The 22,970-nt window shown below is 36.9% G+C and overlaps 1 protein-coding gene across 1 annotated transcript in view; it reads right to left on the bottom strand.

Moving 5' to 3' along the window:
* DNAH11 (dynein axonemal heavy chain 11) overlaps positions 1-22,970 on the bottom strand; it is a 315,752-nt gene that overhangs the window by 271,957 nt on the left and 20,825 nt on the right. Inside the window, 3 exon segments of the mRNA XM_049714548.1 lie at positions 15,675-15,842; positions 17,058-17,291; positions 22,468-22,679. Of these exon segments, the coding sequence (XP_049570505.1) occupies positions 15,675-15,842; positions 17,058-17,291; positions 22,468-22,679 (614 nt within the window).

Raw genomic sequence — 22,970 nt, 5'->3', positions numbered from 1 at the left:
ATAAAATATTAGTTTACAGGAAAGAATCCAACAGTGAAAATATCAACCACAAAAGTGTGACACCTCTCTCTCTGTGAATGAATTTATTTTTCACAGCAGGATTCCAGGAGAGACAAAGAAAGAGCTGTATCTGACTTATTATTCAAGTGGCAGCCTTACAGGCGCACTGAACATTTAGCACTTCCAGCTCACATTTCCACAATCCTTTTCACTGGCTCAGACCCCAACATTAGTACTTTGGCCTATCACTCTATCCTTCTCCATACTATTTTGATTATAAATGAAAAAGCAAAGGTTTTCAGAAAAGAAAAAGGAAAAAAAAAATAACCCATCTTATTATAACTTTAGTCCACCTATAAGTTTAAACAGGAAGTTTTTTATTTTGTTTTTCATGGAGCAGAAACCCTGCCAGGAAACACTATTTCTTCAAGTGAGAACTAAAATCCACAGGTCTGTCTGTAAGAAAGCATCATTAGTGATACAGACAAAACATAATACTCTTCCTGCTTTCCCAGTTTCTTATTAATATGCAGTTAACAACCCCCAGTTTTCTCCTAATACATAAACACCCACTCCCATAATTACAAAGAATGAAACAGTGAAAGAATAACCATCATCTGCACAGCATTACAATTCAGTCTTCAGTGAAGTCTCAGAAATTCAGAAACACTTTGGGCTTCCCAGTCAAACCGCCCCAGGAGTGCACACCACACACTTAACATAAAGAAGTCCTTTGTTACCACCATAAACTGAGCCTCCTCTTATTAATAATAATAATGACAGCTAATATTTATTCAATTCTATTCTAAATGCTTTACATTATTAACTCAATTCTAACCACATGATGTAGGTAATATTCTTACATTTTGTAGGCAACAAAGTAAACTCAAAGAAGTTTAATGCCCACAATCTTACCCCTACTTAATGGCAGGGCCAGAACTTAAAGCCAGGTAACCTGGCTCCAAAGTCCACACTCCAAGCATGATTCTGGATGTTTGTATGAAGGAATACACCTTATGCTGAATTGAACACACACTATAACAGTGTAACGGCAAAGTTCTAGAGCACTATGTGTCATATACAACCATGTCATATTTAGCATCAAGAGGAAGTCTCCACTTATGAAGTAGGGCCAAACAGTCTCTTCATTCAAGGCTCGCTGACTTTTAAAAGTAAACACAAATGCCCAACAAGTTGTAAACAAGCCTAACTTACTCTTCTTCTCAGTATGGCAACAAAGAACATACCACTTAAGATCCTCAAAGGTTATTTGAACAATCAGCAAATAAGATCTCAGGGAGGAAACAAACGTTCATTTCCATAATTGATATCTCTCCTAACCTCTTTTTTGTCACTCAACCTGAATTCAGAACTGCTGATAGAACTTCTCCCCTAGGAAGTCCCACAGATAATTGAAATTTGTTTTATACAAATCAGAACTCATCATCCTCTCTATAAAGCCACTCCTCATTCTGTAAACCCTAACAGAAACTTTGGCAATCTCTTTCACTTCTTCCTCTCTCGGTCAACTGCTGTCAATCTTTTCTCCTAACTACCTATTCTTCATTAGTCCAGGCATCACCCTCCAGATCACCATTACCATTTAGCTGGATTTCTGTTAACCATTTTCTAACAACTCTCTTTGCCTTTAATCTCATCTCTCCCATGATTCTAACTGCAATCTAAATAAGCTTTCTAAAATAGAAATCTTATGTCACTCTCGTACTCAAAGTTCACCATTATCTCAATTCAGAATCCTAATTTCTTAGGGTAAAGTCTAAAAGTCTTAACCTCACCTACAAGCCCTCTGTGATCTGGGCCCTACTTACTGCTCCCAACTATTCCAGTACCTCTCCCCCTTTCATACACCAGGATCTAGCCACACCTGCCTTATCATACTCATTCTCTGTGTGTAATACAATTTTCTGCTCATCACTTTCTTTTCACCTACTCATCACCTGTTTCATTTCTATTTTTTTTTCAGTTCCATTTATCTTTCAAGTATTGTCTCAGTTTCCCTTTCACCTCCTCTCGAAAGGGGCCCTTCACAAATGATCCCATAGTACTCTGTACATTTCATACCCTAGCACTAAGCACACTGTGTAAGTGCCAACCTGGATTCTCCCCCTGGATTTTAAACTATGAGTATAGTAGCCATGTCTCTTTTCACAGTGACAGTGCCAATATTTAATGAGGTTCCCAGCACAGAGCTGTTTCTCAATACTTACTGAAGAATAAACAATATGCTGGTATTACTGAAAACCATTTTTTCTATATTGTAAAAACTCCAAAATTGCCCTTATTAGTGACGTGGGAAATTTTGAAGTTTTAGCTAGAGAAATGCCATGGTCTGATTTAGCTCCTAAAAGGCAATCAAGCAGCTGTGTGAAGAACAGACCCTGATGGAGCCAAGACAGGGGCTGAAGAAGAGGTTTAGGAGCAAATGCAATAACCCGGGTCAAAGATGAGATCCGGGTATATTTTCAGGGTTTATCTGATGTTTATCATAAGAAAAGAGCAAGATCATGGATGACTCCAAGGTTTTGTAATAAGTAGTACATTATATGGACTATTTAATGAGTTGGAGAAGACAAGGAAGAATAGGTAGGGGGAGAGGTAAAGCAGGGGTTCAGTTTTGCATGTTGGTGACATCTATTAAGTATCTAAGTGGAGATGCTGAGTAGGCAGCCGAATAATATGCTATGTGTTTGGGACTTAGGCAGGTCCTTTCCATTATGTAAAATATCCTTTAGGCTTTTGGTAGATACTCTTTATCAGTTTGAGGAAGGCCCCCTCTATTCCTATTTCTAAGAGTTTTTATCATGAATGGATGTTGAATTTAGCCAAAAATTTAATGCATCGAAGTTTTTAAACTACTAAACTATCACAAAGGAGGCAAGAATATACAATGGAGAAAAGACAGTCTCTTCAATAAGTGGTGCTAGAAAAACTGGACAGCTACATGTAAAAGAATGAAATTAGAACACTCCCTAACACCATATACAAAACTAAACTCAAAATGGATTAAAGACCTAAATGTAAGGCTGGAAACGTAAAACTCTTAGAGTAAAACACAGGCAGAACACTCTGTGACATAAATCACAGCAGTATCTTTCTGGATCTACCTCCTAGAGTAATGAAAATAAAAACAAAAATAAACCAATGGGACCTAACTAAACTTAAAAGCTTTTGCACAGCAAACGAAACCATAAACAAAACAAAAAGACAACCCACAGAACAGGAGGAAACATTTGCAAGCTACCGACAAGGGATTAATCTCCAAAATATACAAACAGCTCATACATCTCAGTACCCAAAAACCCCAAACAACCCAATTAAAAAATGGGCAGAAGATCTAAACAGGCATTTCTCCAAAGAAAACACGCAGATGGCCAAAAAAGCACATGAAAAGATGTTCAATGTCACTAATTATTAGAGAAATGCAAATCAAAACTGCAATGATGTATCACCTCACACAGGTCAGAATGGCCATCATCAAAAAATCTACAAACAATAAATGCTGGAAAGGTTGTGGAGAAAAGGGAAAACACTCCTACACTATTGGTGGGAATGTAAATTGGTACAACCATTATGGAGAACAGTAGGGAGGTTCCTTACAAAACTAAAAATTGAACTACCATATGATCCAGCAATCCCAACTCCGGGGAATATATCCAGAGAAAACCACAATTCAAAAAGACACATGCACCCCAATGTTCACTGCAGCACTATTTACAATGGCCAAGACATGGAAGCAACCTAAACGTCCATTGACAGAGGAATGGATAAAGATGTCGTACATATATACAATGGAATATTACTCAGCCATAAAAAAAGAATGAAATAACACCATTTGCAGCAACATGGATGGATGTGGATACCATCACACTAAGTCAGACAAAGAAAGACAAATATCATATGGTATCATTTATATATGAAATTTAATTTTAAAAAAATGATACAGATGGGGAATTCCCTGGCAGTCCAGTGGTTAGGACTCTGTGCTTCCACTGCAGGGGGCACAGGTTTGATCCCTGGTCAGGGAACAAAGATCTTGCATACTATGCAGTGTGGCCCAAAAAAAAAAAAAAAAAAAAGATACAAATGAACTTATTTACAGATAGAAACAGACTCACAGATTTTGAAATCAAACTCGTGGTTACCAAAGGTGAAACGTGGAGGGAAGTGATAAATTAGGAGATTAGGATTGACATATACATGCTACTATGTGTAAAACAGATAACTAATAGGAACCCACTGTATAGCACAGGGGACTCTACTCAATATTCCGTAATAACCTATATGGGAAAAGAATCTGAAAAAGAATGGATATAAATATGTATAACTGATTCATTTTGCTGTACACCTGAAACACATTGTAAATCAACTATACTCCAGTAAAAAAATTTTAATGCATCGATTAACACAATTATGATATTTCTCTTCTTTCACCTGTTAATGTTGGGATTACACTGATTTTCAAATATCGAACCAGCCTTGCATCCCTAGAACAAACCCCCTAGGGACATGGTGTAGAATTCTTTTTGTATACTGTGGAATTCTATTTGCTAATAATTTAAGGATTTTGTACCTATGTTTATGAGGGATAAGAGCTTGCACTTTTCACTTCTTTGCACTGTCTTAGCTGGTTTGGGCAGCAGAGTAAAACCTACTAGCTTTGTAAAACAAATGGGAAAGTGTTACCTTCACTTGTATTTCTGGAAGAGACTGTGTAGAACTGGTGTCACAGGTATAACTTGGTGACATTGAAGTTTAGTTCCAGACCACTGAAATGAAGTGGTTACCACAATAAAGCAAGTCACATGAATTTTTTTTGTTTCCCAGTGTGTATAAGAGTTATGTTTACACTATAGTGTAATTACACTAAGTGTAATAGTGCTATTACACTAAGTGTGCAATAGCATTATGTCTAAAAAATGTATATACCTTAATTGAAAAATTACTAAATTATTACTAAAAAATATTAACAATCTTCTGAGCCTTCAGTGAGTCACAGTAATAACACCAAAGATCACAGATCTATCACAGATGACCATAACAAATACAGTAATAACAAAGTTTGAAATATTGTGAGAACTACCAAAATGTGAGAGACACGAAGTGAGCAAATGCTATTGGAAAAATGATGCTCAACACAGGGTTGCCATGGACCTTTGATTTAAAAAAAAAAAAAAATTGAGGTGCGCCTGTAATTCTTAAATATTTGGTAAAATTCTCCTAGGAACAACCTCAGCATGAACATTTTCTTCAGGGGAGTCTTTAATCACAAATCCAATTTCTTTCATAGTTATAGTGTTATTCAAATTATCTCACCCTCACAAGAAAAAATTTATGTGTGACAACAGATGTTAAGTAAACTTACTGTGACAATCATTTCACAACATATACATGTATCATATTATTATGTTGTACACCAGTGGCCCCCAACCTTTTTGGCACTAGGGACCAGTTTCGTGGAAGACCATCTTTCCACAGACCGGCCGGGGTGGGGGATGTTTCAGGTGTTAATGTGAGAGATGGGGAGTGGCAGACGAAGCACTGCTCGCTCGTCTGACACTCACCTCCTGCTGTGCGCCTCGTCTCCTAAGAAGCCGTGGACCGGGGACCTGTTGCACACTAAAACTAATACAATGTTACATGTCAATTATATGTCAATTTAAAATATTTATTTCATATTGAGTGAGTTGTGGTAGCTCTAATTTTTTTAGGAATTTGTTCATTTCATCTAAGTTATCAAACTTATGTGTGTAGATGTTATTCTTTTGTTTTTTGGTATTCCCCATTTTTTTGATATCTGTTGATGATGTAATTGTAGCTATTTTTTACTCCTGATATTGGTAATTTGTCTTTGTTTCTTTGTAGTCTTGCTAGAGCTTTGTCTTTTCAAAGAACTCTTACTTTCACTGACTTTTCTCTATTCTTTCTTTTCAATTTCATTGATTTCTGCTCTTTCTTTCTTCTGATTATTTCCTTCTCTCTGATTGATTTGTATCTATTTGCTCTCCTATTTTTTCTAGGTTCTTAGGGTGGAAACAGATTATTGATTTGAGATTTTCTTCTTTTTTAATGTATGCATTTAGTGCTATAAATATCCCTCAGAACTGCTTTAGCTGTTGCCACAAATTTTGATATACTGTATTTCCTTTTCATTCAGTTCTCTACACTTTATTTCTCTTGAGACTACTTCTTTGATTCATGGAATATTTAGAAATGTGATCTTTAAGTGTTTAGAGATTTTCCTGTTAGGTTTCCGTTATTGATTTCTAGTTTGATTCCACTGTCATCAAGGAACGTACTATGTAGGATGTCATATCTTTTAAATTTGTTGAGGTTTGTCTTATGGTCCAGGATATGGCATATCATGGTACATGTTTCACAAGCACTTGAAAATAATGTGAATTCTGCTGTTGTGGCATGGAGTGTTTTATAAATGTCAATTAGATCCTCTTGGCTGATGGTATTGAGTTCTTTTAGATCCTTGCTGATATTTCATCTGGTTGTTCTTTCAATCACTGAGAAGGAAGCATTGAAGTCTCCAACTAGAATTGTGGATTTGTCTATTTTCTTTCTCAGTTCTACCAGTTTTTGAATCACATATTTTGCTGCTCTGTTGTTTGATGCATACACATCTAGGATTGCTATATCTTCTTGGTAGATTTACCCTTTTATTTTATCATTACATAATGTCCCTTCCTGGTATTCTTTTTTTTTTTTTCCTGCTATGAAGTATACTTTACCTGATATTTATATAGCTATTACTGCTTTCTTTACTGCTATCCTTTGATTAATGTTTGCATGATATGTCTTTTTCTGTTTACTTTTAATCTGCATATATGACTATATTTGAAGTGAGTTTCTGAAAGAAAACATATAATTTGGTCACTTTTTTAATCCACTCTGCTAATCTCTGTCTTTGTATTGGTGTACTTATACCATTTACATTTAATGTAATTATTACCATGTTAGGGTTTAAGTCTGCCATTTTATTTGCTGTCCATTTGTTCTGTTTTTTCTTGTTTTTCTGCAACTCTATTTGAAATTTTTTAGCATTATATTTGATGTACCTATAGTGTTTTAAGTCTGTCTCTTTATATTGCTCTAGATATTACTTTATTACATTATATATACATCAGTCAAGGAAGAAATCATCTAGGAAATTAAGAATACATTGAGACAAATGGGGAAAAACTCCAACATACGCAAACTTAGGGAATGCATCAGAAGCAGTGTTAAGATTGAAAATTTATCACTGTAAAGACATACATTAAAAAAGGATCTCAAATGAATAACCTAATTTTACACCTTATAGGAGTTGAAAAACAGCAAACTAATCCCAAAGCTAGCAGAAGGAAGAAAAAAAATCAAGATTGGAATAGAGATAAAGGAAGTAAACAACAGAAAAATAGAGAAAATCAACAAAACCAAAAGTTTGCTCTTTGAAAAAGAAAATGAAATTGACATTTAGCTAGATTGACTAATGAAAAAAGAAACTCAAATTACTAAAATGAATGCTGGGTAATTCAGAAATAAAAAAGATTATAAAAATATGCTATGAACAAGTGTACACCAAACTCTATAACACAAATGAAATGAACAAACAGAAACACACAACCTACCAAGACTGAATCGTGAAGGAAAAACTGAATAAGCCTATAACTAGTAAGGAGATTTAATCAGTAATCAAAAACACTTCAACAATAACAAAAAAGCCTAGGACCAGACAGCTTACTGATGAATACCACCAAACATTTAAAGAAGAATTAATACCAATCCTTCTCAAACCCTTGCAAAAAAAATTGAAGATATAACACTTCCTAACTCATCCTGTCAGGTAAATATTGCCCTGACACCGAAGCCAAATAAAGACATTACAAGAAAACTACAGACTGGTATTCCTTATAAATAGCGATACCAACACTCTCAACAAAAAGTCGCAAACGGAATCCAGCAGCATACTAAAAGGATCACACACCATGACCAAGTGGGTTTATTCCCAGAATGCAAGGATGGCAAATAAAAATCAATGTCAGTAGACCACATTAATAGAATGACGGAAAAGACCACATGATCATCTCAACTGATGTAAAAAAAAAAAAAAAAAATTCAACACCCTTAAATGATAAAAACACTCAATAAACTAGAAATGGAAGGAAACTTCCTTAACACGATAAAGGCCATCTATGAAGAACCCACAGGTAACAGCATACTCCGTGATGAAAGACTAAAAGATTTCCCCCCTATGATCAGGAACAAGGCAAGGATGTTCCACTTCCACCACTTCTATTCAATACTAGCTGGGGAAACACTAATTAGAGCAATTAGGTGAGAAAAAGAAATAAAAGGCATCCAAACTGAAAAGGAATAAGTAAAATTATCTCTGTTAATACATGACATGATTTTATACTTAGAAAACTCTAAAGATTCTGCACCAAAAGCAAAACCAAAACCAAAACAAAACCACTATCAGAGGTAATTCAGCAAAGTTGCAGGATGCAAAAATCAGTTGCACTTCTATATGTTAGTTATGAGCAACAAAGTTGGATCCTTACAAGATATACAAAAATTAACTCAATATTTATCAAAGACCTAAATGTAAGAGCTAAAAGTATAAAACTCTTAGGAGAAAATACTGGAGAAAATCTTCATGACATTGGATTTAGCAATCATTTCTTGGATATGACACTGAAAGCATAGGCAACAAAAGATAAATTTGACTTCATCAAAATTAAAAACTTTTGTGCATCAAAGGACACTACCATGGGTCTGAAAAACAACCCATGGAATGGAAGAAAGTATTTTCAAGTCATACATCTGATCAGGGGTTAATGTCCAGAATATAAGAACTCCTACAACCCAACAACAAAGGAATCCAATTCAAAAATGAGCAAAAGACTTGAATAGACATTTCTCCAAAGGCATAAAGATGCCTAATAAACACATGAAAAGATGACCAACATCACTAATCATTATGGAATGCAAATCAAACCACAATGAAGTATTACTTCATGGTCACTAATATGGCTATTATCCAAAATAATGAAAAATAATAAGTGTTGATGCGGATGTGCTAACATTGGAATCCTGCATTACTGGTGGGAAGACAAAATAGTTCAACCACTATGGAAAACAGTTTGGAAATTCCTCAAACAGTTCAAAATAGAATTACCATATGATCCAGCAATTTTAATCTTAGGTACGTATCCATAAGAATTGAAAGCAGGGACGACACAGATACTCGCTCAACAATGTTCATAGCACCATTATTCACAAGAGCCAAAGAGGTGGACACAAGCAAGCATCAATCAATAAATGAATAAACAAAATACATTATATATATATATATATATAAAATAGATTTAGCCTTAAAAAGGAATTAAATTAAAAAGGATAATTTAGCCTTAAAAAGGGATTAAAGGAAATTGTGACACATGCTACAATATGGATGAAACTTAAAGGCTTATGCTAAGTGAAATAAGCCACACACAAAAGAATTATTTTGAGTCCACTCATATGAGGTATCTAAAATAAATAAATTCATAGAGAGAGAAAGTAGAACAGATATTACCAGGTACCAAGGGGAGGGGGCAATGAAGAGTTATCATTTAATGGGTGCAAAGTTTTTGTTTGGGATGATGAAATGTTCTGGAAGTGGATAGCAGTGATGGTTGCACAACATTGTGAATATACTTAACGCCACTGAATCGTACTCACAAATGGTTTAAATGCTAAATTTAATGTAAAATACATTTTACCACAATTTTATATACAGAAAAAAAACCTTCCTTCTATTTTGATCCCTTTACTCTCTTCCATTTATAATGGTCTTAAATACTTTCTGTACATACATTTAGAACCACAGAGAATGTTATAATTTTTGCTTCCACCATGAAACATTATTTAGAAAACTCAAGAGGAGAAGGAAATTCTATTGTATTTACACTTATTTCTACATACCACATTCTTCCTGCTGTTCCAAGGTTCCCTTCTTTATCACCTCCTTTCTGTATTAAGAACTTCCTTTAGCCATTCTTTAAGGATCAGTCTACTAGTGACAAATTATTAGGGTTTTTTTTTTTGGTCTAAGAATTTCTTGATTTCCCCCCCTTAATTCTTGAAGGGTATTTTTAACTGGGTACAGAATTCTGAGTTAACAATTCTTGTCTTTCAGCACTTAAAAATATTTTGCCATTTCCTTCTGGCCCTTGTGATTTCTGATAAGAAAACCACTGTCATTCAAACCATTTTTTCCGCTTGGGTAAGTTGTGCTTTCTCTCTCACTACTTCTGAGATTTTTTTATCTTCAGTTTTCAGAAGTTTAATTATGATGTGTCTTGGCATGGATTTCCCTGGGTTTATCCCTGGGTTTACCTTTCTGCTACTGATATCCTCTTGAATCTGTAGGTTTATGTCTCTTGCCAAATTTAGGTGGTTTCCAGCTACTTCTCTGAGACTTTCAGCTTCATGGTCTTTCTCCTCTCTTTCTGGAACTTTGAGGACACTAGTGCTAGATCTGTTACAGTCTTATAAGTCCCTAAGGCTCTGCTCATTTACTTTCAGTCTACCTTCTCTGTTGTTCAGACTGAGTGCTTTCTATTGTTTCATCTTCCAGTTCACTGATTCTTTCCTCTGTCACTCCATCCTGACACTGAACTCAATCACTATGCAGTGTATTTTTATTTTTTTCAGCTCTAAAATTCCAATTTGTTTTTTATATCTTCTATTTCTTTGCTGAGAATTTCTATTTCTTTACTGAGGTTATTTTTTATTTGTTTCATTATGTTGATAATTGCTTGTTGAAGCATTTTTGGCATGGCTCTATAAAGCCTGTCAGATAATTCTAACATGTCTTATCTCAATGGTGACATCTATTAGTTGTCTCTTTTTGTTCAGTTGAGATCTTCCTCGTTCTTGGTATAATGAGTACATTTTTATTGACCCTGGATGTTTTCATACTATGTTTCATATTATGAGACTGGATTTTATTTAAACCTTCAGTTTTTGCTAGCATTCTACAATACTGCTCTGGCCCCTTTACTGTCAAGTGGAGACAGAAGTCCAGTTTCTCCACTCAGCAACCATTAATACCTAAGGGTGGGGAGCTCCTGTTATGGCTGGGTGTTCCAGTTTCCCATGTGGTCTCAACAGATGTCACAGTACTGGTGACCTGGTTACTATTTGGTCATGGTGAAAGCACTGACTTTCTAGAGGCTTCCTGTGACACTACCCTAGTGGGGTAAAGGACACTTCTGGGTGAGGAAAGAAATTCAGGATTCTCATGTGTTCTCCACTGACATCACAGAGAGTGAGCTCATAACTGGCTAGATAGGATGAAAATCATGACTCCCTACTTGGCCATCACTGATACCACCCCAGTGGAGGTGTGGACTGGGTGGGGTAGCATTTTACACATTGGCTGTAAGTCTAGTCTCCCCATACAGTCTTTGCTGGCATGGATGGGGGTAGGGAACAGTTTCTTCTGTGATATTTTTCTGGACTAGAGAGACTGCAGTCTACAAGTTTTCTGTCTTGCCAGGCTGTCCCTTTCTTGAGAGGGATCAGGCTTTAATTGAGGTTTTTAATGTCTGTGACCACTGGTGTTTCCAGGTTGCCAGTGTCTTCACCTCTAGGTCTGCATTATTTCAGGCAAGAAGGAAATTCAGGTAACTCATCACTATGTTGTCTTTTGGGTCCATCTGTCTTCTTCTTTTCACCTTTCAGAGTCTTCTTATGTGTCTTTTACACAGTGACCGGTACTGTAGTTGTACTTAGAGGAAAACGGAAAAGTACATCTACTCCATCTTCCCAGAAGAAGCTCCTAAGTAAATTTTTAAACAGTGATATCTACTACTTTAAATAACTTTAAAAAATAAATAATACATAAATTCACGGAATAATATACAATTGTTTTTTAAAAAATAGGTAATGCTATTGCAGTGATACAGAATGACTGCTAAAATATATTAAGTGACAAAAGGTATACATGATCTGTAGAGGATGCTATGAGTGCAAAAACAGAATTCAAAATACATACACCCATGTATACACTAGTACATGCACCATGTATCACTGGAACATTATATAAGAAACTCATAATGGTAAATGTCCTTGGGGAAGGAAAATGAAAGACTAGGGGGAAAAGCAGGGAATGAGAAGAACGGGACTAAATTTTTGCATTTTTGCATGTTACCTTTCCAAAAGAACAAGTAAGTAATGTTTTTAAATAATCAATTTTTCCTTGAAAAGTAAGCAGGCAAGACCTGAAAATCCTACAGATGACTAATAAGAAATTTATGTAGTTAAAATTTTTAAATGCTACACACTGTAATAGCAAAAGAATTAATAAATAGTTCAGGAGACTAGAACAGAACAGAAAACTAATTGTAGGAAATAGAACACAAGCTAGTACAGATTAATAACTACTTTTTTTTTTTTTTTTTTTTTTGCGGTACGCGGGCCTCTCACTGTCGTGGCCTCTCCCGTTGTGGAGCACAGGCTCCGGACGCGCAGGCTCAGTGGCCATGGCCCACGGGCCCAGCCGCTCCGCGGCATGTGGGATCCTCCCGGCCCGGGGCACGAACCCGTGTCCCCTGCATCGGCAGGCGGACTCTCAACCACTGCGCCACCAGGGAAGCCCTAATAACTACTTTTAAAGTGAATTTTAGATCCTGGAGTAATGGCGGGCTAGGTACCTGGATCAATCTTCCTACTAAAAACTAGCAGGCAAAAGGAAACTAGCCACAGCATCTTGGATCACACCACCTCAGGGCACAGGTCCTCAGGTGAGTTCCTCCAGTTGCCCCAGATGAATTTATTCCCTTCATTTCTAGGAAGACGCAATGAGGGTGATAAACACTAAAGAACTGACATGGCACAACAAAAAAAACCTGATAGGTTGAGAGTTCTGGGTTGGAATCTCTGTTCCACTCCCTGGAACTGTGTAATCTCGGGTAATTTACATATCCTCATCTGCCTGGGTGGTCACTCTCAGGGTTACAGCTAGAATTAAGCAGGAATGTGTGTAAAGGTTTGGCGTGATGCCTGGCACCCAACACTTGTTCAGTAATTATTAATGGACTCATTAACAGACACTAGTGGAGCCAAGAGGTTACTCTCAAGAATATCCACCATCCTTGCTTAGTTATCTAGGGAATTTTATTTAGTCAAGCTACACCTCAGAATGTCGGTAAAAACCAAGCTGCTGAGCCTCAAGTCACCTGCCCATCAGTTAAATACAATTAAGAAAGCAAGTCTCTTATCAAGTTCAAAATGATACAAATTGTTGTCTATATTCACTAACATCAAACTTGCTAAGAGACTACAACTCAATGATTTCCACCACTAAAAAAGAAAGGATAACTATGCAACACGATAGAGGTGCTAATAATCACTACACTGGCTATTAAAATATATAAATGTATCAAATTAACATGCTGTACACCTTAAATATGCACAATGTTACATGTTTCAATTAAATAAATTAGAAAGCAAGTCTCTCCCCCTAATGGTCTGGATCTCAAAGAGTCCCATAGGAAGAAGTCAAAGCAAATACCTAAAGTGAACTTTATATTCAGTATTAATAATTCAGAAACCCAAGAACATTTTTATGGACACACCGGAGAAATCCCCATCTTCTGTAAATAGACTATACTGGCAGAACTTCTGTCACACCAATAAAGGCTCAAAGCCTGATTGATAGGCTTGAGATTAATGAAGAGAGAGACATAAACAGCATTTCCAAAAGCAAATTGCCAGTCACTGTTTCTCTAATTTACCAGAACATATATAAACCATTTCTACACCAGAGGGCAGGAAGTCTGACTATGATACACTGGACAGTTACATTAGCACTATTCAATGGGGATTGGGGAATGCAGAGGGGTGTGTGCAGTGGGAGAGGAAGGGCATAGGGGTGGGCATGTGTCATGGGGAAACACCTGTATGAATATATGAGTTTGCAGGTAGTTCGCTAACATAATACCTCCTAAAAATTACCAGCTGATTTCGTCATAAAAACCAGAACACAATGAAACTCAGCTAAAAAGCCCCCAAATGAACAGTTTATTAAGCAAAAATATATAATCATTGCAATATTCTGAGGCAATACTGATAACCAAGACACATTCAAAAAAAGCAAAGGTCATCTTTGACATAAGCACACCAACTAAGTGAACTTTTAGTTAATTCAAATTTCGATTTCGAGGAATAACCAAAGTCAAGGAGCTTTTAAATTATATTCTAAAGCAGGATACAGTAATCAGATAAAAGGATGAAGGGGAACTTCGAGGGCAGGTTATCAATGTCTCTAACCCAGATCTGGAGATCACAGGTAAGCCTTGCCCATTTTATACTAAATACAAATAGCAAGCAGATGTATGTGTGTGTGTGTGCGCATGTGTGTGCGTGCGTGTGTGTGTGTCAAGAGCAAGTGAATTTTCTATTCTATGTTTGTGACTGTGCAGGGTTTGGGCAGACACAGGGATAAATTCAGGACCTTTAGCACTACCAGGGAAGCGATATCAGCTAAACCTAGCCATGTCCTCCAACCCTGGCACACTGAAAACCTGCCAGGATTTGTAATCATGAGCAAATCAAGGCTCTCCTGTAACTCGAATGCACCCGACGGTCCTGTGCACGCTGGGTTTCACGCTCCTCTGCTTAGTTGCTCATAAGAGATAAATCAAGCCCTCCCCCCCCCCGCAAGAGTCCCATCCTGTCCATATTCACCGAATTCCTGCTGGGTGCCAGACATCTTACCAGGCTCTGGGGATGAGCTCATGCATTCCCCTAGATCATCACCACAGATCTAGATTTCTCTTACTTCCCCACAAATGAGCAGGACACACAATGACCATATCTTCCTTACCATTAACTCTACTTCCCAAAAACTGTCAGCAGTTCAGAGGGATTAACTTTGCTAACCATGTCCTTACAAAGCTAACATACTGTACTTGTACACTTCAGAGAGTCAATTATTTGGCCAAATATACACATTATAGTGAATAAATTCACATTCCACAAAAAACAATGATGACGAGAGGTAATCTAGTTTTTTTTTTTTTTAGTACCTGGGATTCACTGTCATAGCAAACCACTAAAATGAAGCTATTTTTATCCTAGAGCTGCAGGGATGCCCACAGGAACTCCTTGGCTCCTAACCTGCTGGCAGTGACAGAAAACAGAAGCAGCTTAAACCTGAAAGCTTCCCTCTTTTTCAGAAAACATACATGTTAATAATATATGTAATGAATGAGGTGAAAGTAAATATTCAAGTAGATGAAAAATTTACCTAATGATTCAAGAAAAGGCTAAAATAAAACACACAAGTTACATGGACACCAGATAATCAGATCTAAATGAGTTAATATGGAAAGTTCCTTTCCACTATACATCAACAAGAGACAAATCCAGACTGAGGTCCACTGTTATATTAGAAACAGTTTAAAATATTCTAAACTGAAAATGCAAAAGTTAGGGACCTAACTTCTGGTCCCTGATCTACCACTAAGTAAATGAGAGACCTCAGACAAGTCATTTCCCCTCTTTCACCCGGGAGAGGTTGGACTGAATGGGACCTATTATCACTGTGACCTACTGTCCTTCCCAGCTTTAAAATACGATTCAAGGAAATTGAAAACAAAAAGATACAGTATTACCATGTTATTGTAATCAGATGGGTCATATGTGCTCTGTTTAAAAATCTTACAGAGTTCCATAAATTCTTCACTCATCTCGTGGATTTGTCCATTTAAAATTGCTCCCTTGGTACCGCCAAATTCAAGTCTTTCCAGCTTTTCAAATTCCAGTATGGTGACAAATATATCCTTTGAAAAAAACATCGTAAAGATTTTTCCACCCTCTTGAGTAGGAAAAGAACATTTTAAAGTTTCAAAGAAAGAACATTTTCCAACATTCAAAATCAGTGAGTCAATGGACACTTACATGACATAAAGTGAATATTAATGATGTAACTGAACTAAGTAACTGCCTACTTTTAAAATCATACTCCCATTTTCACATGGACTGAAAATTATCAAGCAGTACAGGCAACACCTAGCTTACCATAGTTAAACATTTGATTCTCTAATTTCATATCCTTCTAATCATAAGTCAGACGTCCGGGTGAGATCCAAAACTCATTTTCAGCCACCAACACTGCAGTGATGGGCTCTCTTATGGAAAAGGAGCTTAAGAGACTGTTATGAAAGGGTGATGCAAGTTACCCAGAGTCAGGCATTTGGCACTCAAACTTTAAGAGGCATTCAGGCTGCTTAAATGATGAGAATTTTCAAAACATAAAGCTCTAATTTTGAATGAAATTCAACAAATCTATCAACAAAAAAGCCCGAACATGCTAGAAAGAGTTTTACAAAGAAAACAAGGAAGTTCAAAATGAAAAAAAAAACAAAAACAGAAACCTTAGCCAGTTGGCTCCATACAAGTTGTTGTGTGTGTTTACATGTATGTAATTCATGTTTGGTTTTTTGGCATTTAAAACATTTATAAAAAGCACATGTTTTCATGTTCTTTTCATCTATTTTTATGAATAGTTATAATATTTGAATAGTATAACATATATATTTATATACTAAAAGTTACCATGATATTTTAGATTATCAAATGGGTTTTCAGCTATGGAATCCCAATAAAACCATCAAACATGTAAAGGAAAAAAGGGGTTATTTTATAGCTTCGTGATTTACAACCATTTTCTAGGAACGTAGTAAGCTGTAGGACAAGGGTCACTGGTACATAGAGATTCACTTACACTCAGTATAATAAAATAATCAAAAATGAATTTTTTAGAAAAAGAAGCCAAAGCTTTAAAACTAAACAAAGCTTTGAAACTAAACAAACTAAAGCTTTTACTGTATCTTGATAGCACGGGCCTCGTAAACTCCTCATGAGGATCACCAAGAAAGCAGACTTCCCACCTCCCACCCAAGTAGAACAAACTATTCCCTAAATCATATAAAAAGCTATAGGATTTTCTGAAACAACTTATAATATGAATAAATTACAAGTCAATAAATGAATACCTCTATTTTTATGAAGCGGTCGAGAAATTTGTCAAATCTAAGAAACACCAGATGAGACTGGAAATCCCATGGTTTCAGCTCCTTATTTCCCATAAAATAGCTTGCCAATCCTTCTCTATAGTTAAAAAAACAATTTTTGAAAGTCTTTAAGATGTTAACGGCCACCTGCACCTTTTCCAGAGAGTCTTCAATTTCTCCTCTCAAAAGGTCTTCAGGCAAAAGGTAAGCTAGTGCCTAGGATTCAATGAAAGGAAACAATAATAAGAAAATGTTTAATAGTTTTACTGAAAATGACTGTTTCAATGAATTGTTTTATTTTTTCAGTGCATGATTTTTAAATTACAATGTCTAGAATTGGGCCAGCAATGCTGTAAAACAGGAAATACAAATTCTAGAAATTCAGGCACTTAGGTTTCAATGACATACTTGCATACATTAGAGACTTCTACAGGAGATGCTGCAATTTCTGGAATTAAACATTCTGCCAATGACTACATTTTTGCTAAGCTTCAAAGATACAACAACTGTGTAACCAGAATTTGCATGGCTATTCCTAGCAGCAAATATTCTGCACAACTGTTTTTTCATATAAAGAAATGTATAAGCCAGGAAGGGACATCTATAACACCATGTATTTTAAAAATACGGTCACGTTACCTGGCAGCACAAGGTCACTTGAAAAGGTGAGAAAGAGCTAACATAGGTGATTATACCATTGGCAATTCTTTTAGGTTAGCAGACTTCTCTTCTGGGGGCTTAAACTCATTATAGGACGTAAAATCTAGCCGAGATATGCCATATGAACTAGTTTTCAATAGTGGAAATGCAAAGGCGAGAACGATTATAGAAAAACCAGCAGATTCATGTAGCAACTCTCGTAGGACCATCATTCAGTTCTTCCCTTTGCATATTTGTTATGAACTTTCACAATTTCCCTGTTTAGGAGCCTCAGGAACCTATAAAATCTAATCCTGATGCATCTTCACCTCATATAAATTATACGTTTAAACTGCACACCTTTAATTCTGCAGTTGCTTAGAAAGTTGTCACAGATCTCAATGGAGAAAGTATTGAAAGCCATTGGGTTCAGCATAGCAGATAGAAGAAATGTTTTTCTAAATGTAGACATATTGTCCTCCATCTCCCAATAATGGCTATGGTTTTACATGCAATATAGACTCTGTGCCATAAATGTGTAAAGTAGTAAGAATATCATTCATTTGGTGTCTAAAAAGCCTACTAACTAGTTCCTTCAATTCTAGCAGATCAGGAACAGTGAACAGTGGAGACCATGGTCACCTGGACAGCACATGACCCATCTAAAGGGGTACGTGAAGCTCTAGCAGCTGACTGTGTCAATGGGGATGCAAGAGCCAATGCAGTGAGATCTGACTTTTCAGTAGAGGCTGGGATGTTGGAAATTCAATGAGACCTACTCAATTTAAGCATCAGAAACAATTTTTTTTTAAATTTCAAAATACTATGCAAAATAAAAGCAGTGCATTGATCCATTGGCCAAAGACAGTTGACAGAATGCCAGCTTATGACTTCTGACGTACACCACAGCAAGGGTTCAAATGTTTCATAAACACGTTGAAGTCTACACAGTCACAAAAACAAAGTACATGAAAACTATATAAGAAAATTATAAAAGGCACATAAAATGTGTGATCACACAAATCATGCAATGTACAAAATTAAGAAACAACATGGTACAAGTGTATACTCAATGAATCACTGCAAATTTTTTAAAGCTGGTAATGCTCAAAGCTGAATTATACTAAAACTTTTTACACATTGATAATAGCAATGCAATTAACATAATCTTTTGAAAAAGAATTTGTAAATATCAAATAGCGTTCAATAGTCATGAAAAGATTGTACCCCTTGATCAACATCAGGAATTTATATTAAGCCAATTATCCAAGTTAAGGAAAAGGATTTCTGTATAAAGTTGTTTTCTGCATGTTGTTTATAATACAGGAGGCTGGAAGCAACGTAAATATCCAACAATAGCAATCATTTTTCAAGAAGCTAGTAAAAAAAAAAAAGAATTATAAAATGCATAAATACGTGTAAATTTTGGAAGAAGGAAAATTTTTAAATGCTGAATTTTAGGGTGATAGAACTGCAGGACTATTTCCATTGTTATAAATTTTATGCAATAAGAGTATTTTACAATTATTCATATACCACATATTAATACTAATTAGAAATAAAAACTTACATTAAAATATGGAGCAAAATGAGTAAGAACTCTGTCAGCTGGGTGACCTTGAGAAAGCTATTTATCTTCTCTGAACTTTTTTTTTTAAAAAAGGGTTGTTTTTTTTTTAAAAAAAATACATGAAGTATCTACTAATAGCACCTATATCATAGTGTTGCTAGAGAATTAAACTCGTAGATTCTTGTAAAGGGCTTAGAAGAATTCTGGCAAATAAGAGGCACTATACAGTGCTTGTTAAATAAGTATTAAAAATAAGTTAGACAGCAAACAACTGGGGTGGTGGCAGGTGGTGCGGAGTTTAGCTCTTCAGAGAACCCGGGTATGAAAGTTGACTCATTGCCCATTTTTGATTCCTAACATGTTGGGGCAGATTTACTACAAAGTCCACTTGGAGAATCTAGGAAATCAGGTCGACGGAACCTTTGGACATAAGCCAAGAATAGTAACTAAGGAACAAGAGAAACGACATTATTTCCTTGGGAGCTTGGCAAACTCTGGCCATTGACACAGCCTAGGAGCCGGGGATAATAGGTTTATAGTCTTACAGGTAACCAGGGCTCCTTGCAAGCCAACTACAATAGTGAATGACAACATTTGAGGTTTCTACACTAACACAGCTTTGCAGTAAAAGTTTGGATCATTCTCAAAATGAGATGAGGATCCCTCAAAAGGGGTTTGGGAGAAGCGGTGGTCACAGTGGTTAATCCTGCAGTAGGGATCCAAGCCATTAGGACGCAGTGCACTCACTTAACAAAACAGCAAAACTGAGTCCGCACAACAGAGAAACAAATAGAATGAAGCCAGAAGAGATGCTCAAATATAGCAAGGAACAGACCTGTTATCTCCTATCAACAGCTGCAACTATTTTGTAAGGCAAGAGTTTGGAACTAACTTTTACTGAGTCTCTGTTAAATGCCACACATAGCATTTCATTGAGGTTCTCTCTTTTGATCTTTACAAAAGCCCATAAACAGAGCACTTACAAGCGTGGAAAGTGAGGCTCGGAAAAGTGATTTAACTACTCTAAAATGGTTCAACTTGATCTTTTTTATTCTCAGCTGTGCCACACGGCTTGTGGAATCTTAGTTCCCTGACTAGGAATTGAACCCAAGCCCTCAGCAGTGAAAGTGTGGAGTCTTAACCACTGGACCACCAGGGAAGTCCCCTGGTTCAATTAGATTTGAATCCTGGTTGGTCTGAGCCCAAAGTCCTTTCCATACACCATTCCACTTCTTTGGAAGCAGAGAGGAAGACACACAAGCACACCTCAATCTCATATGTATTCCAGAAACGGTAAACTACAAGTCAGGAAACCTGTTCTTTAATTTGGATTTCCCCCTAAATGCTCAAGCAAAGTGAGCAAATGATATCTTTCAAGTTTCCATTAACTCACCTGAAAAAGTATCAGGATTAGAATGGCACACAGTTCCCCAACCAGTTTCTGCTACAACACTGCTCTCTTTAACGTTTAGAAAAGCAAGGTTCTGGCCTGGGGCAGCAGAAGCTCCAAACAGGTTGCCCTGTCTATGAACAGATTTTCAGGGCTCCCAGTCCCCTCCAATTTTACCCCACTATGCAATGAAAAATTTTAAATTTCTATGTGAGTCATGAGGTGAAAACCACTGAGAAGCATTAGACTAGATCAGGGATTTAGGTTAATCACAGTTGTCCACCCTTCTCTGAGCTAGTGATCCAGGCCTGTCCAAGATATCCTATCTCCCTGGCCACATGATTGTTCCAGGAGTGAAAATAAAACCCACTGGTCCAGAAAAAAAAACAGTCAGCCTCTTTCCAGGGAAGTTCCTCTACTAGAAGGATATCCATCTGGTGCTACCAAAAGCCACCTTGGTTAACACGTGATGAGAGCCTGAGAATCAAGTCAAACACAAACGAGCAAAACAGAGCTTTGAAATTATCATCTGTGTCCCCTGGAGCAAGCTAATCTTCAAGTCTTTGCACTGTTAGACTTTCCACTTCACATGAACTTACACACTTCTCTTTTTCTGCTTGTTTGCCAGTTACAGCTGGAAACGATCCAATTCTCATAGGAAGCGCTCTTACTTAGCAACTCAAAGGCTAAGCCATATGCACAGATTCTGATTCTCTGGCATCTGTTTTACAAAAACTCCTTAGGTGTTCAGACACACACCCTGATATAGACCCTGCTATGGACTAAAGTGTGACACCCGCTCCAAAAAAGTGCCTGTGTTGAAGCCCTAACCACCAATGTGACTACCTGGAGATAGAATCTTTAGGAGGTAATTAAGGTTAATGAGGTCATGAGGGCAGGACCCTGATCTGACAGGACTGTGGTTTTTTAAAAAGAGGAAGAGGGAGATCTTTCTCTCAGTGTGAGGGCACAGAGAAAAGGCAGCTATCTGCAAGCCAGAAAGAATTCTCTAGTCAGAACACGACCATGCTGGCACCTGGATCTGGTCTCCCAGGCTCCAAAAATGTGAGAAAGCAATTCCTGAAAATAAAGCCACACAGCCTGTGGTATTTTGTTACGGCAACTCAAGCAGACTAAGACACACACACCCTCAACAAAGAATCACTGGATGATATGCCCTGCAAGTATCTTTTAGCTCTCAAATTATGAAATATTCTCTGATATTATGGACACAAGAGTAATTAAAGTTCCCACAGGATGAGGAAGCAGTCCAATTTTTTTAAACATTTTGCAAGTTAAGTGAAGAGTAGAGAAACAATTATAAACAAGATTTTTAAAGATCAACCATGAATCAGAATTCTTTTAATATAATCCTACTACTATTTTTGGAGGATCATTTTTTTTCTGCCAGATTCTCTTAACTTACTTCCCTTTCCAAAAGTCTTCCCCCAGCCAGTGTTCCTGTGGAAACCAAAGGGAAAGCTACAAAGAAAGTACTACGTGTGTGTGCCTTTTATTAGAAGCTGCCTTAAATCTCTTTTGAAGAAAGGTAGGATGTTAAACAAACAGAATCCAGTAACAACCTGTCCCTTGACTGTATCTGACTTATTTCCAGAGCTCCTTTGCCTTTTAGGATACAAAGTCATCTGGCCTTTGTTACCATAAAAGTCTTATGAAAAAAGAAAAGGGAAAAAGGTGTTCTGTAGACTGGATTTATTCATTCCTCCTTGATCTCATAAAACCTACCAAACGGCAATAATTCTCATTGTTCCTATGTTTTTCATGCTACATACCTGGTCAATGAAGAGATTACAAAACTCTTGCAATAGAACTATAATCCGAACAGGGGTATTATAAAACATGGAATGACTCCAGATCAGACAGATGGTATGAAATAACGGGGCAATTAATACACCGGTCTGTGGGAATTCCGTCTCCTGAACACATTGAAGGTGTCTCCTCAGGGGTCTCAGGTAAAGTTCCACGTCTTGGGCTTCGAGAAGAGCTGAAAGGAAACCACCGTTAATGTGAGGCAGCCTCTTTTATCTGAAGTCACTTCACAAGGTCAAGAGAACAATGCAAAACAACATGGCTGTACTTAAATGCTGCCTCTTTCTTTTTATATCACTTACCCTACCATTGACACAGGACAGGTTAGGAAGGCTTTCGACACTGTCCAGCTGTAACAACCCTTCAAAGAGAGCCCAGGCGTAGTTACTCACAAGTAAATCGCGACTGAAGACTCACCAGAAAGTTAACTCCTCCCACGCACTTGGTACCAGCACAACTGAATCAT

The sequence above is a fragment of the Orcinus orca genome, chromosome 9 (assembly GCF_937001465.1).
Source record: "Orcinus orca chromosome 9, mOrcOrc1.1, whole genome shotgun sequence".
NCBI lineage: Eukaryota > Metazoa > Chordata > Mammalia > Artiodactyla > Delphinidae > Orcinus > Orcinus orca.
Note: the sequence above shows the minus strand (reverse complement) of the source record. Positions and strands in the feature narration are given on the sequence as shown.